This window comes from Sinocyclocheilus rhinocerous, unplaced genomic scaffold, assembly GCF_001515625.1.
Source record: "Sinocyclocheilus rhinocerous isolate Xijiao unplaced genomic scaffold, SAMN03320098_v1.1 scaffold561, whole genome shotgun sequence".
NCBI classification, from domain to species: Eukaryota; Metazoa; Chordata; class Actinopteri; order Cypriniformes; family Cyprinidae; genus Sinocyclocheilus; species Sinocyclocheilus rhinocerous.
In genome coordinates, this window is record NW_015641041.1 from 485,565 (window position 1) to 496,897 (window position 11,333).

At 37.4% G+C, this 11,333-nt stretch overlaps 2 protein-coding genes across 2 annotated transcripts in view; one reads left to right on the forward strand and one right to left on the reverse strand.

Moving 5' to 3' along the window:
* LOC107754332 (MORC family CW-type zinc finger protein 2A-like) overlaps nt 1–7,027 on the reverse strand; it is a 19,456-nt gene extending 12,429 nt beyond the window's left edge. The window contains exons 1-12 of the mRNA XM_016570741.1: nt 6,864–7,027; nt 5,665–5,835; nt 5,054–5,107; nt 4,944–4,978; nt 4,758–4,826; nt 4,558–4,648; nt 4,350–4,458; nt 4,113–4,272; nt 3,722–3,833; nt 1,571–1,696; nt 1,269–1,348; nt 811–893 (exon numbers count right to left, since the gene is read on the reverse strand). Of these exons, the coding sequence (XP_016426227.1) occupies nt 811–893; nt 1,269–1,348; nt 1,571–1,696; nt 3,722–3,833; nt 4,113–4,272; nt 4,350–4,458; nt 4,558–4,648; nt 4,758–4,826; nt 4,944–4,978; nt 5,054–5,107; nt 5,665–5,732 (987 nt within the window). The 5' untranslated portion in view covers nt 5,733–5,835; nt 6,864–7,027. The remainder of the gene's footprint in view (nt 1–810; nt 894–1,268; nt 1,349–1,570; nt 1,697–3,721; nt 3,834–4,112; nt 4,273–4,349; nt 4,459–4,557; nt 4,649–4,757; nt 4,827–4,943; nt 4,979–5,053; nt 5,108–5,664; nt 5,836–6,863) is intronic.
* Nucleotides 7,028–9,601: 2,574 nt separating this feature from the next.
* The window catches only part of LOC107754363 (THO complex subunit 5 homolog), a 23,615-nt gene continuing 21,883 nt past the window's right edge, over nt 9,602–11,333 (forward strand). Inside the window, exons 1-2 of the mRNA XM_016570782.1 lie at nt 9,602–9,738; nt 10,801–10,898. Of these exons, the coding sequence (XP_016426268.1) occupies nt 10,803–10,898 (96 nt within the window). The 5' untranslated portion in view covers nt 9,602–9,738; nt 10,801–10,802. The remainder of the gene's footprint in view (nt 9,739–10,800; nt 10,899–11,333) is intronic.

The window sequence follows — 11,333 nt, forward strand, 5'->3', positions numbered from 1 at the left end:
TACTCTGTGTGATTGGCTTTCGGCCCTTTGTATTAAACTATGCATACATACATGATGCTGTTTTGTTTATAGTTGTTTAAGCAACTTAATTAATTATAATTGGTTTATATACATTATTATAAACATTATGCACTTTTTTCACAGATAGTCATGTTATCTTATGCTTTGAATAAATGTGCATTAGTAATATTTTGCTCGATGCGCCCTCTTGTGGCCTCAGAAGAGAAGCCAAAAGCTTTTCTTAACCCTAACTGAAATTATGCATTTTAATTAGAATATAATTCGAATTTTGATAATATTTAAGTACAAAATTCAAATTTAGTTTTTCAGCCATTTTGACAGCCCTATTTCACAGGTTTCCTTATATTTCTCAGAGGATCCCCAGAGCATGTACACACATGCGCACTCTTCAAAAATGGCACTTGAAATCACTTAAACGAAAAGGTATAGAATTAAAAATGTATATGAATGTAATGAAAGATATAGATTATATTACATGTTTGCTTATTTTACTTAAGTGCATGACCTATTTTAGTCCTTACTAACATAAACTGTGCTTCTAGCTGTAGTTCCAACCACACAACTGCGATGCTGCTTGCGAATGCTGATTGGAACTATGGATTCGGGAAACACCAAATCCTTGAACTATGCTTTTGGGAACTGAAGTTGATAGACCAGGTCAGTCCTTATTCATTGGACATTCTTGTAATCATTTGCTTTTGTGTTCCACAGAAAAGTTGAGACCCTTGATCTATGATCAAGATCATTTCTGGGTCTGAAGTGTGTGTTGGGGTGGCTGTGAGGTCTTACTCTGGCTTCTTTGGATAAGTCATCACCAAGCTTTAACTCCACGGCACGAGCTTTACTCTCGGCCTCTCGCGCCTTCTCCTCAGCTAGAGAGGAAGTCAAACATATGCACAAGAAAAGACAAAGAAAAAAGGGACATAAGTGATTTGATTTTACAGCACAATGTCTAATTCTCTCACTAAGAATTCAGTCTAAAACCATTTACATTTCTTCTTTTGTTACAGTCTTTATCAAGGGAAGAGCTAAAAGAGGCATTTATAAACATGCCCACTGTGTGTGTGAAACTGAGCAGCTACATCCTCTGTCAAAACTTGTGGTTCAGTATTTGAAGAGGTTAAAAGCAGATATGGTCAGATAGAGGAAATGCCATTTAGAAGCCACAAAGCATGACAAAGCAACTTCCCTTAATGTCCGATTCAAGTCCACTTTGAGATGTTTATGTGGACTGAGGTGAAACTCACCAAGTTTCGAGAGGTGATCTGCCTTCTTGACCTCCTGCTCCGCACGAGTTTTAAAGCGTGTTGATGTGTATTTGTACATCCTAGAAGTCGAAAATAATGCACAGATGAGTGTGTATAAATATATATATATATGTGTGTGTATATAAATTCATATAAATTCACCTCTGAGAGAGTTTTCACACTTAAGTTTACAAGAACTACTTAAAACATGTAAACTAATTTTTTTTTAAAGAAGTCATTTTGGTGTGAAAACACCTTAAAACTGTGTATATACTGTGAAACTGCTATTTTTTCATGTTTACCTAGGGTTATATAAGCAACAGGACAATCTCTTGGTTCTGACTTTGTGACCCTGAATGAAGATCCTCATCCTGGGGTCGATGTACAGGACAGCAGCATACGCACGGAACGACCTCCTCTCTGGCTTCCTGTTATCAACACAAAAGTATGTGTCAGCATCACCGAAAAAACATCCAACACTACATTAACATGTTTAAAACCCATGCCTTATGCCAGCTCAAGAGAAACATCAGTTGGTTTATGACAATTCTGCTCCTGGAGGCCCGAATTCTTACTGATGCAATCTGGAACTTCATTAAAAATAAAGTTCATCCACTCTTTCCTAATGTTGGGATCAGAAGGAAGGCAATAGCTTGGCACTGAACAGCGTCTTGTTGTCTTCAGAGCATCTTTATCGTTTGGTTTCTGTGTAGACCTGCGCTCGTTTCTCTTGTTATTTACACTACATTCGTGAATCGGTGGGCGGGGCTAAACATGTAGTGATGTAGAAGCATGTGTTTTTTCATCTGAACAGATTTAGAGAAATGCAGCATTACATTGCTTGTACACCAGTGGATCCTCTGCAGTGAATGGGTGCCGTCAGAGTCCAAACAGCTTACAAACACGCAGCCTTTCCCTTCTCAAGATGTTAACTGATAGACTGGAGTGGTGTGGATTACTTGTGGATTATTGTGATGTTTATTGTGATCAGCAGTTTGGTGTATGAAAAAATTATGAGAACGTTGAAGATCTCGTTGAAGATGTTTATTACAGCATAGCAGTGACAAAGTACGTGTAGTACCTTGGGTTCAACGGAGTCAAAATGAACCCTGAAACATCCTAAGCTCAAACCTTTTATACACTTACAGTTTACTACCCTTGATGTAAATGAAGTTGCTCCTGTTGTAACAGCTGTGACCTGTATGTTAATAAAATTCTTGGTGTCCCACACCCATTCCCAGTTGGTCACCATTTGCTCAGGATGTGATCATCCCAAATGATGTAGAAACAACGTAACTGTTGACTTTCTTCTTCGCCATAATAATTAGGCATTTTGGGAACTGAGTATACTCAAACATCTATTGTGGAGCGGAATCTGGGTCGGGGCAGACTAGTTTCTTACATTGGATTCTCATTCTGACGGCACCCATTCACTGCAGAGGATCCATTGCTGAGCAAGTGATGCAATGCTACATTTCTCCAAATCTGATGAAGAACCAAACTCATCTACATCTTGGATGGCCTGAGAGTATGTACATTTTCAGCAGATTTTCATTTGGTGTGAATTATTGCTTTAAGGGCACTTTCACACTATCACGTTTGGTGCGCACCCGGGTACCGAACCCGAGACTATTGCACGCGAACTGTGGCGCGGTTCGCGTGAATATGAAAGCAACTCGGACTCGGGTGCGCACTTGTTCAGGAAGTAAAGTAACCTGCCCTGTTGAAAAAACCAGCATATTCTGGTTAGGTATGTTTTGACGCTGGGATGCTGGTTTAAGCTGGTTTATGCTGGTCCTTTGCTGGTTTAAGCTGGTCCTTTTGCTGGTTTATGCTGGTCCTTTGCCAGCACATGACCAGCATAAACCAGCAAAAGGACCAGCATAAACCAGCAAAGGACCAGCATAAACCAGCATCCCAGCATCAAAACATACCTAACCAGCATATGCTGGTTTTTTCAACAGGGTGCGCATGCGTTTTAGCCGATTACAATGTATTTTCTTCAATAAAACACATATAAGTGAAAATAGTGCTGCTGATTTACCTTGGATTTGAGCGAGAGTGAGCCTGCAGTGTATTCGCTTGTAGCAACTGCAATCAAAGCGGCAATGCGTGGTAATCCACTGTCTCCTCAAAATAGCCGTCTACATGCGACGCACATACAGTAAACCCATATGTTGTTTACTCTGCTGCGCATAATTGCACCAAATTAATCCAAAAACATAATATAATGTGCGTTTGCGATGACGTAAGATGACAGCAAATGCACCGGGGTTCGATAGAATCAAGAGAGTGTGAAACCAGACCAACGCTGGGGGGGGGGGAGACATTCACACTCGGGTTCGAACCACAGCAAGTGAGCCCAGTGTGAAAACCACCTAATTGTGTTTACTTACGGTTGGTGCTAAGATCTACAGAAAGGTGAAGAATTTATCATTTGCGAGTTAACTCACACTCCCTCTACCAGCATCCCAGCCATCAGAATGTCCTGGTGATCTGTCTCCACATCCAACTCCGGTTCTCTGTTATCCATCAACTTCAAGTTATAAACTACAACCAGCGTACCTACAAACACACAGTACTCAAGATTTAACGGCCTCTGAATGCAAGACACTCTTATTGTGCAATACAACTCTTTATTTTCTTATGTTGAATGTAAGTCTTAGTGCAATTCAATTCTTTAATGTTTTGTTGTATGTGTACTATGTGATATATGTAAATTATGTTGAAGGGAAGCTATTCTAATTTCATTGTACGTGTGTATAATGACTATAAAAGGCATTCATTCACTCATCAGATTAACCACATAGATTCTATTTTTGATAAAGTGCTGTAAAAACAAACCACTGGGTCCTTCGATCTTCTTGAACTGGCGGAATAGCTGCTCTTCATTCTTAAAAGGTGAATACTTAAAGATGAGTTCAGTCTCAGTAGCGTACTTCTCCGTGTCTTGAGTCAGAGGCTGCTGGGTCTTCGCATCCCAACTGGGTAACGGGACAATCACCTACGAGAACAGGCCAATAACTCTCAGAGGTCTGCTCTTCGTTCAGAATGAGTGATTGCCAGAAATCAACGTCTTACCTCGTCCAGACCCTCTTCCTCATGAAATGTTCGCGACAAAAACAAACACGTTAATTTGTCATCTTTTTTGGTCAAAAGGATGAAGTCCTTCCCAATACGCATGGAACCCCTAAAAGAGACCAGGATGTTTATGTATTAAAAAAAATCCCCTGAATATCAAGATACGGGCAGTTTATTGGTTTTATGGGAGAAGTGTAATAATACTTACGACTTTAATCCATTTCCATACTGGCCAATGTGAGTGGACTCTGGGAATCGTTTGCTTGATTTGCCGAACTGGATGACATGTGTGGCTTCGCCTATTCAAAACATTTCTACTGTCATCACTGTGTTGTGTATGAGATGCTGTTGAGTGGAAATGCATGCATTTTGTAGTATGACGTGTTCTGTTTTCTTTGCTTTACTCACTGGGGTCCATTCCAGTGCCATCGTCAAGGAAACACAGCATAAACCCGCCTCTCAGATCTGGTCTCTTCTCTGATTGGCCATAACGAATGAATATGAACATGTATTGGGGTCAATTCGTTTTGTTGTAGTACATATTTTTGCTAGTGTTGAAATGTATTTCTATAACTTAAAACTATTGTATCCAACCTGTATAGATGTCTATCCGTGTGGCATTTGCATCTCTGTGGACGAGAAACATTATGATTTAGCGTGTCAGTAATACTTAATAATTACTGACGGAAAAACTGTGTTTGTACCTTGAGTTGTCCACGAGTTCGGCTAAAGCTCCAAAAAGAAACTCGTGGGTTGTCCTGTTGGCAATAAAATAATTGGTCAACAACAACAAAAAATGACCCTTACCATCGCGTGTTACTTTTGTAGTTTATGGCCGATAACGTATGTGTCAAAGTCGAGTTGTTATACAAGAATAATTCATATGAATGCATAGGAATGTACAACCAAAACATCATCCTCCCCAATTGTTCTTTGGTGTTCAATTCACAAAAACATATACATTGTCTGCACTGCCATTGACAGTCTGTGCATCACTTTGCTGAAAAAATTTTCATTGACAATGAATGACTTCTGGCCATATTGCTGCTGCAAGCTGCTCTGTAGAAAGTACACATGCTTGAGAACACAGCAGCATAATCTAAATGCTTAAAATCAAGCACACAATCTCAAAAATACCAAAGGAATCCTTCCCAGAGTCCTCATGGTAGCCTGTTTCAGGACATTTCTCTTATAGGAATGGTTTTACCAATCCCCATTATGGAAAAACCATGGCATAGTTTTATTTAATTACACAACGCGAGAATGTCATGACTTATTTTCACGTGCATATAAACACACTAAAATTGGTACTTACGAGTTTGTGTGCAGATATTCAAAGGTGAGCTGAGCTCGGTTTAATGAGCTGTAATTTGTGTAGGCCATAGTCTCCAAAATAAAACTAATTTATAAAAAAAAGCTGATTGTATTCACGACTCGCTTCTACATTCTTCCCATATGATGAGAATCAAGTGTGATTGTTCAAAACCTAGAAAACAAGAAACAAACACGTCAGTACACACTATCCATGGATCTATTGCAAAACTGTAGTATATCACCTGTTGACCAACTCATTGGAAATTGGAATATTAACCTTGCTTACTGGCATTTATATTTTTTATAAATAGTAAGTGGCAACAGTAAAAAATATGCAACAATACAAACGTTGCAAACAGTAGTATGCTATGCTATTGCTATGATGATCACATGATGCGTCCAGCAACATTTTTTGGAAATTAATAGAGTTAGTTTACATTTTTAATTCAATTTTGAGTAAAAAGATCCCTTTACTACGGGCTGTCAAATTAATAAGTAATTACTTCCAATGCATTCCTACAGGATTCAATTGCAATACATTGTGGGGTTCCCCGCAGTGTGTTATACTGTATACTGCACTTTAGCAAATGTTCTTGCATACTGTGCCCAGGATGCATACTACATATCACAAAAACAGTAAAGTACTGTAGCCTCAAATTGAAAAATATAAATTTTCTATAACTACAGCATTTGCCATTCTGTGTGCTTTTTCCATCTCGACATAATAAACCTTTAGTCACTGTAAATTATTTTTTTTATATATCCTTTCTTATTGTAGGCATGCATGATGCATTTTTTTGAACATGTACAAACTTTTGCCATTTAAAATGATAATGCATATTTTCTTTTTCTGGGTTAAATAATGAACCGTACAGGTGAGCTCATAAATGGGGTGTCTCTTACTGCCCGTCCTTGAACTGACTAAATTCACAGACAAACACACGCCAGGCCAACCCATGCTGCAAGGCCCTTAAGATCCATGCAACAGCAGAGACTGATGATCTGCTAACACATTCATTCACTAAACGCTCAAATTAGTATCTGGACTGTCAGATTTATCTCCTGACTCATGCAATGAAGCATGCACAGGAGCACTGGTCAAATAACTGCGGCCTGTCCATAACCAACCGTCTACATTTACAAATCCAACAGCCTTTGTACAGTAACACAAGCAATAAATGTGATTTCAATAATGCAAACCATTTAACCACTCCTCGGACTCCGTTTGATTTTATCCAACGGTTTCTGCCTGTTGCATGAGGAAAACTACCAAACAGAACGTGTTTATTCCTTTTTCGTTCATAGAAAGCAGATGCAAGGCCTCCAATCGCTCCAGCAGCTCTTTCCCTCGAACAACACGCACAAGCGCCGAGCACAGCTTGCCCCGCCCTCCTCGCCGCGCTCAGCCAATCGCAACGCCCTCTGCTTCATTACGCGCGTATGATTGGTTGAAGTCGCCGTCGTTTAACGTAAAGCAGGAAGTAAGTTTGCTGGTCCATGAAGGAATGTGGCGTGGAAAAACGCGGGGTGCTAATAAAGCACAACACGACTAATCGATACGCTGACCTGCTGCTATTGGGTTTTAAAATCATATAAAAGGTAATAATGATACGACCACCTTTATCCAATATGAAACCACGAGGTATTATGAATTAAGTCACGTTTTGTCAGATAAGTTGATTTTACTAATTTATATAGTTTGTGGTTCAAGCTATACAGTCTGTAAGCTTTTTAGCAAAACACTTTTGGTAAAAGGTGAAGGCTTACGATGAAAACTGTATGTAATGGACGGAGGGGACAAAATGTCTGCCTGAACATAAAAGCTGTTGCATCTCTTCAAACAGATACCATTCATTGATTTCGAAGTGTTGCAAATATTTTTTTTTATACTACTACTGAACTTGGTGAGAAATCACACCTGTTTGTGTAACCAGACTGTCTGAGCCGCAAAGAAAAAAATATTTCCAGCCCAAAATATTTTTTTCTAGCCATTAAGAAAACGCTGGCTGCTTTTTAAACGTTCGGATTGGCTGATGTTTCTCTAGGGGGCGGGGTTTGAAGAATATGTGTCTTTGACTGAATGAGGGGGGGTCTTATTCCGTAATATCAATATGATACCTAATTAAGTTTCAGAGAATAAAATGGATATCAACAAAATTTAAAGGCAACATTTTTAACCTTTAATAGGCCTAATCAAAAATGATGATTGACTTAGAATTTAACGTAAACATCACACAAGGCCAATGTAATACATTTCACATTTAGGTAAATTGTTAGTGTGAAATGATTCAAGATGATTTTTTGCTATTATTATGCTGTCTTTTTTGAATTAGCAGTGTTAACTTAAAGGTCTATCCACCAATTCCTGGCTTGATGATTGGCCATTGTGATAAAAAAGTGTTTTTTTGTGAATTGTTGTCAAAAGGTAAGTGTGTTTTCTGTGTAGTTTTTGTATGTGAATTAAAAGACCAGAACACTGAATACACCACTGCTGAATAATGTCCGGACACCTTTACTTTGCTCATTGCCAGAATGGCACAATGACATTTAGGTGTATTTCTGGCTTGATGATTGGCCATTGTGATAAAAAAGTGTTTTTTGTGAATTGTTGTCAAAAGGTAAGTGTGTTTTCTGTGTAGTTTTTGTATGTGAATTAAAAGACCAGAACACTGAATACACCACTGCTGAATAATGTCCGGACACCTTTACTTTGCTCATTGCCAGAATGGCACAATGGAATATTTTAATACATTTTGTTTTTAGAAAAATTAACAAATGATGATTAATATTAAAGATATTAATTCGTGTGACATCAAGACAAAGCTTTCAATCATCTAACTTACTCTTGGAGTATAGTTATATTATAACCGTCAATCTCAGGTTATATTGGGATTGTTAACACTCACATGTCATAGCATAGTATTGCAACAAAACATGAAATAAAGTCACATTTAGATCAGATCTATTCTGAATGAAATTGCATGCAGCCTGAATAACCGGCTGCCATTTCTTAGTTGTACAACACCAACATGTTGAAAATGAAAAATTACTGTCGAATACCCAAATGCTCATTTCTTTCTGATGTCACGTGGTGCCAGTTCACTCTCAAATGTGGATGTTCTGCAGATGTTTCTCATCGGCTCAGCAGCGATTCCTATGAATTATTTCAATTGTTTAAATGCTTTTAAAACAAACTGTATAATAAAACTCACAACATGTTAATTCACACAACAAAGTTGCACGCTGTCTCAAGAAAAAATGCAAATCAAAGCTCTTTGGTAAATCAGAGTACATTGGTAAGCGCTACAGTTTAAATCCATAGTACTACCTTCTGAAGGTCATTCCCCTGGTAAGAACGTGGTGAACGTGAAGGAAAAGTTCCACAGAGACTCATGAGGACACAGATAACCAGCAGCACAACACTGACCAGCAACAGGTGATGCCTACACGAGGCTTTTTCATCCTAGTCAAGCAATACAGAAGTGGAGAGGTTAGCTAGATGTTGCTTAAATGAAAGTTCACAAGTGACACTGTTACTGAACTTAAAGGGTTAGTTCACCCAAAAATGACAATTAGCCTATAATTTACTCACCCTCAAGTCATCCTAGGTGTATATGACTTTCTTCTTTCAGACGAATCCAGTCGGAGGTATATTAAAAATTAAGAAGTGACGAACTCGGAAACGCAGCAGAGAGGTCAGAACAAAACAACGGTCACTAATTAGAAGTACAAAACGAGGATTTGTAAAGAAGAATGTCGTTTATGTGTTGTGTAAAATAGGTAATAGTAGAAAAAGAAGAAAAAAAAAACACCAGCCATGCATTAATAAAATCAAAATGAATGAAATGTAAATCGACTGTTTTAAATTAAATGTGAAATGTGTTCTGGATATACGGTACCTATTTTATAAGGAATTGATTTTTTCGGTCGATCTTTTATTGTGTAAATCAGAAAGCGGAAGCGCTGTCCGTTGCTTCCTCCTGCTGTCCGCCGTGCTCACTGCTGCTGTTTGAATGAGACCTTTTAATGATTAAATTCATATTCAGATACTTAATTTGATAAAAGCAGTTGAAAGGTGAGATTTTATGATTTCATTTCGGTGCATCTTGTTTAAACACAACATGAATATCGTGTGTTTAAATCAACCCGCTGTTACTTTAACGAGAAGCTAGCCTGATAGCACAGTTTACTATATATATATATATATATATATATAATGTATATAACTTACAAAACCAATATTTAATTAAGAAACGTAAAGTCTGTATTTGATATTTAAAACACGTTTGACTTCTTACTCAAAGCAGAATAATGTTATTTTTTAGCATTATTTATATGTTTATGCTGTTTATTAATATTTTGAATTGGCTTTTATTTTTCTGTTTTCATTTTAATTGATTTAAATTTTGTTTTTTGATATTTATTTTATTTATTTTAATTTATTTTGTTAGTTTTAAAAATATATTTCTATTTAGCTTTGAATTATGTTCATTTCTGTTTTTAAGTTTAGTTTTTTTCACATAATATTTCTATTTGATTTTATTTCATCTTTATTTAAATGACTGAAAACAATTATACAATAACAGCACAAGCAGATACAGTTAAACATAAAAAAAATAATTGCATATAAATAGTCTGTGAGAAAATACTAAGAGTAACTTAGGAATGAACTTCCTGCGTCACATTCATAAAATATTATGATAGTAATATATGGAAGCTCTTTCCCCCAGAGAGTAAAGTTTCAGTTTGGATGCAATTTGAAATTACAGTAAAACAAATCAAAACACACAACTGGATTTTATTTCATCTTTATTTAAATGACTGAAAACAATTATACAATAACAGCACAAGCAGATACAGTTAAACATAAAAAAATAATTGCATATAAATAGTCTGTGAGAAAATACTAAGAGTAACTTAGGAGTGAACTTCCTGCGTCACATTCATAAAATATATTATGATAGTAATATATGAAAGCTCTTTCCCCCAGAGAGTAAAGTTTCAGTTTGGATGCAATTTGAAATTACAGTAAAACAAATCAAAACACACAACTGACAAAAGTGTACTGTCACATTATATTTTTAAATCAGGGCTTGTGATTTCATTTATGATCATTCTGATTTCTTTCATATTTCAGTCATGTCCTCAGACGCTGTGAAGAAGAGAAAGCCGAAGGTCATCCGAAATGAAACAGGAACTCCAGAGACCAAGCGAGGTCGAGCAGAAGGCGATCAGGTGAGCAGCGCTGATCTGAAATGCGATTGAAAAGCTCAAACCGATTGTGTTAGTGCTGTTTGTGATGTGATTGCAGCAGAGCAGTACATTAACCCTCAAATCATTCTTCTTTTCTTATAACTCTCATATCCATGTGCAGCTGAGTGCAGTCAGTTCACATGTCAAGTTCAGGAAGGTCAGGTTGAGGCAGGTGCAGGTACCATCCAGCATGCTCCACTCATTTAGGCTTCAGGGCGTATTACAGAAAGTTTCTTATCTTGGTTCTTATCTCTAGTTAGGAAATCTTAAATTGCATTATCAAGCTTGACAATCCACTCTCAGGTCTGTTACCAAGCAACCAACACTGCACAAGCTGCTGATGAGGTAAACAAAATAATAGAAGCTAGCTACTGGGCTGCACAATTAATCGAATGTGATTGTCATGCGCATTTTGTT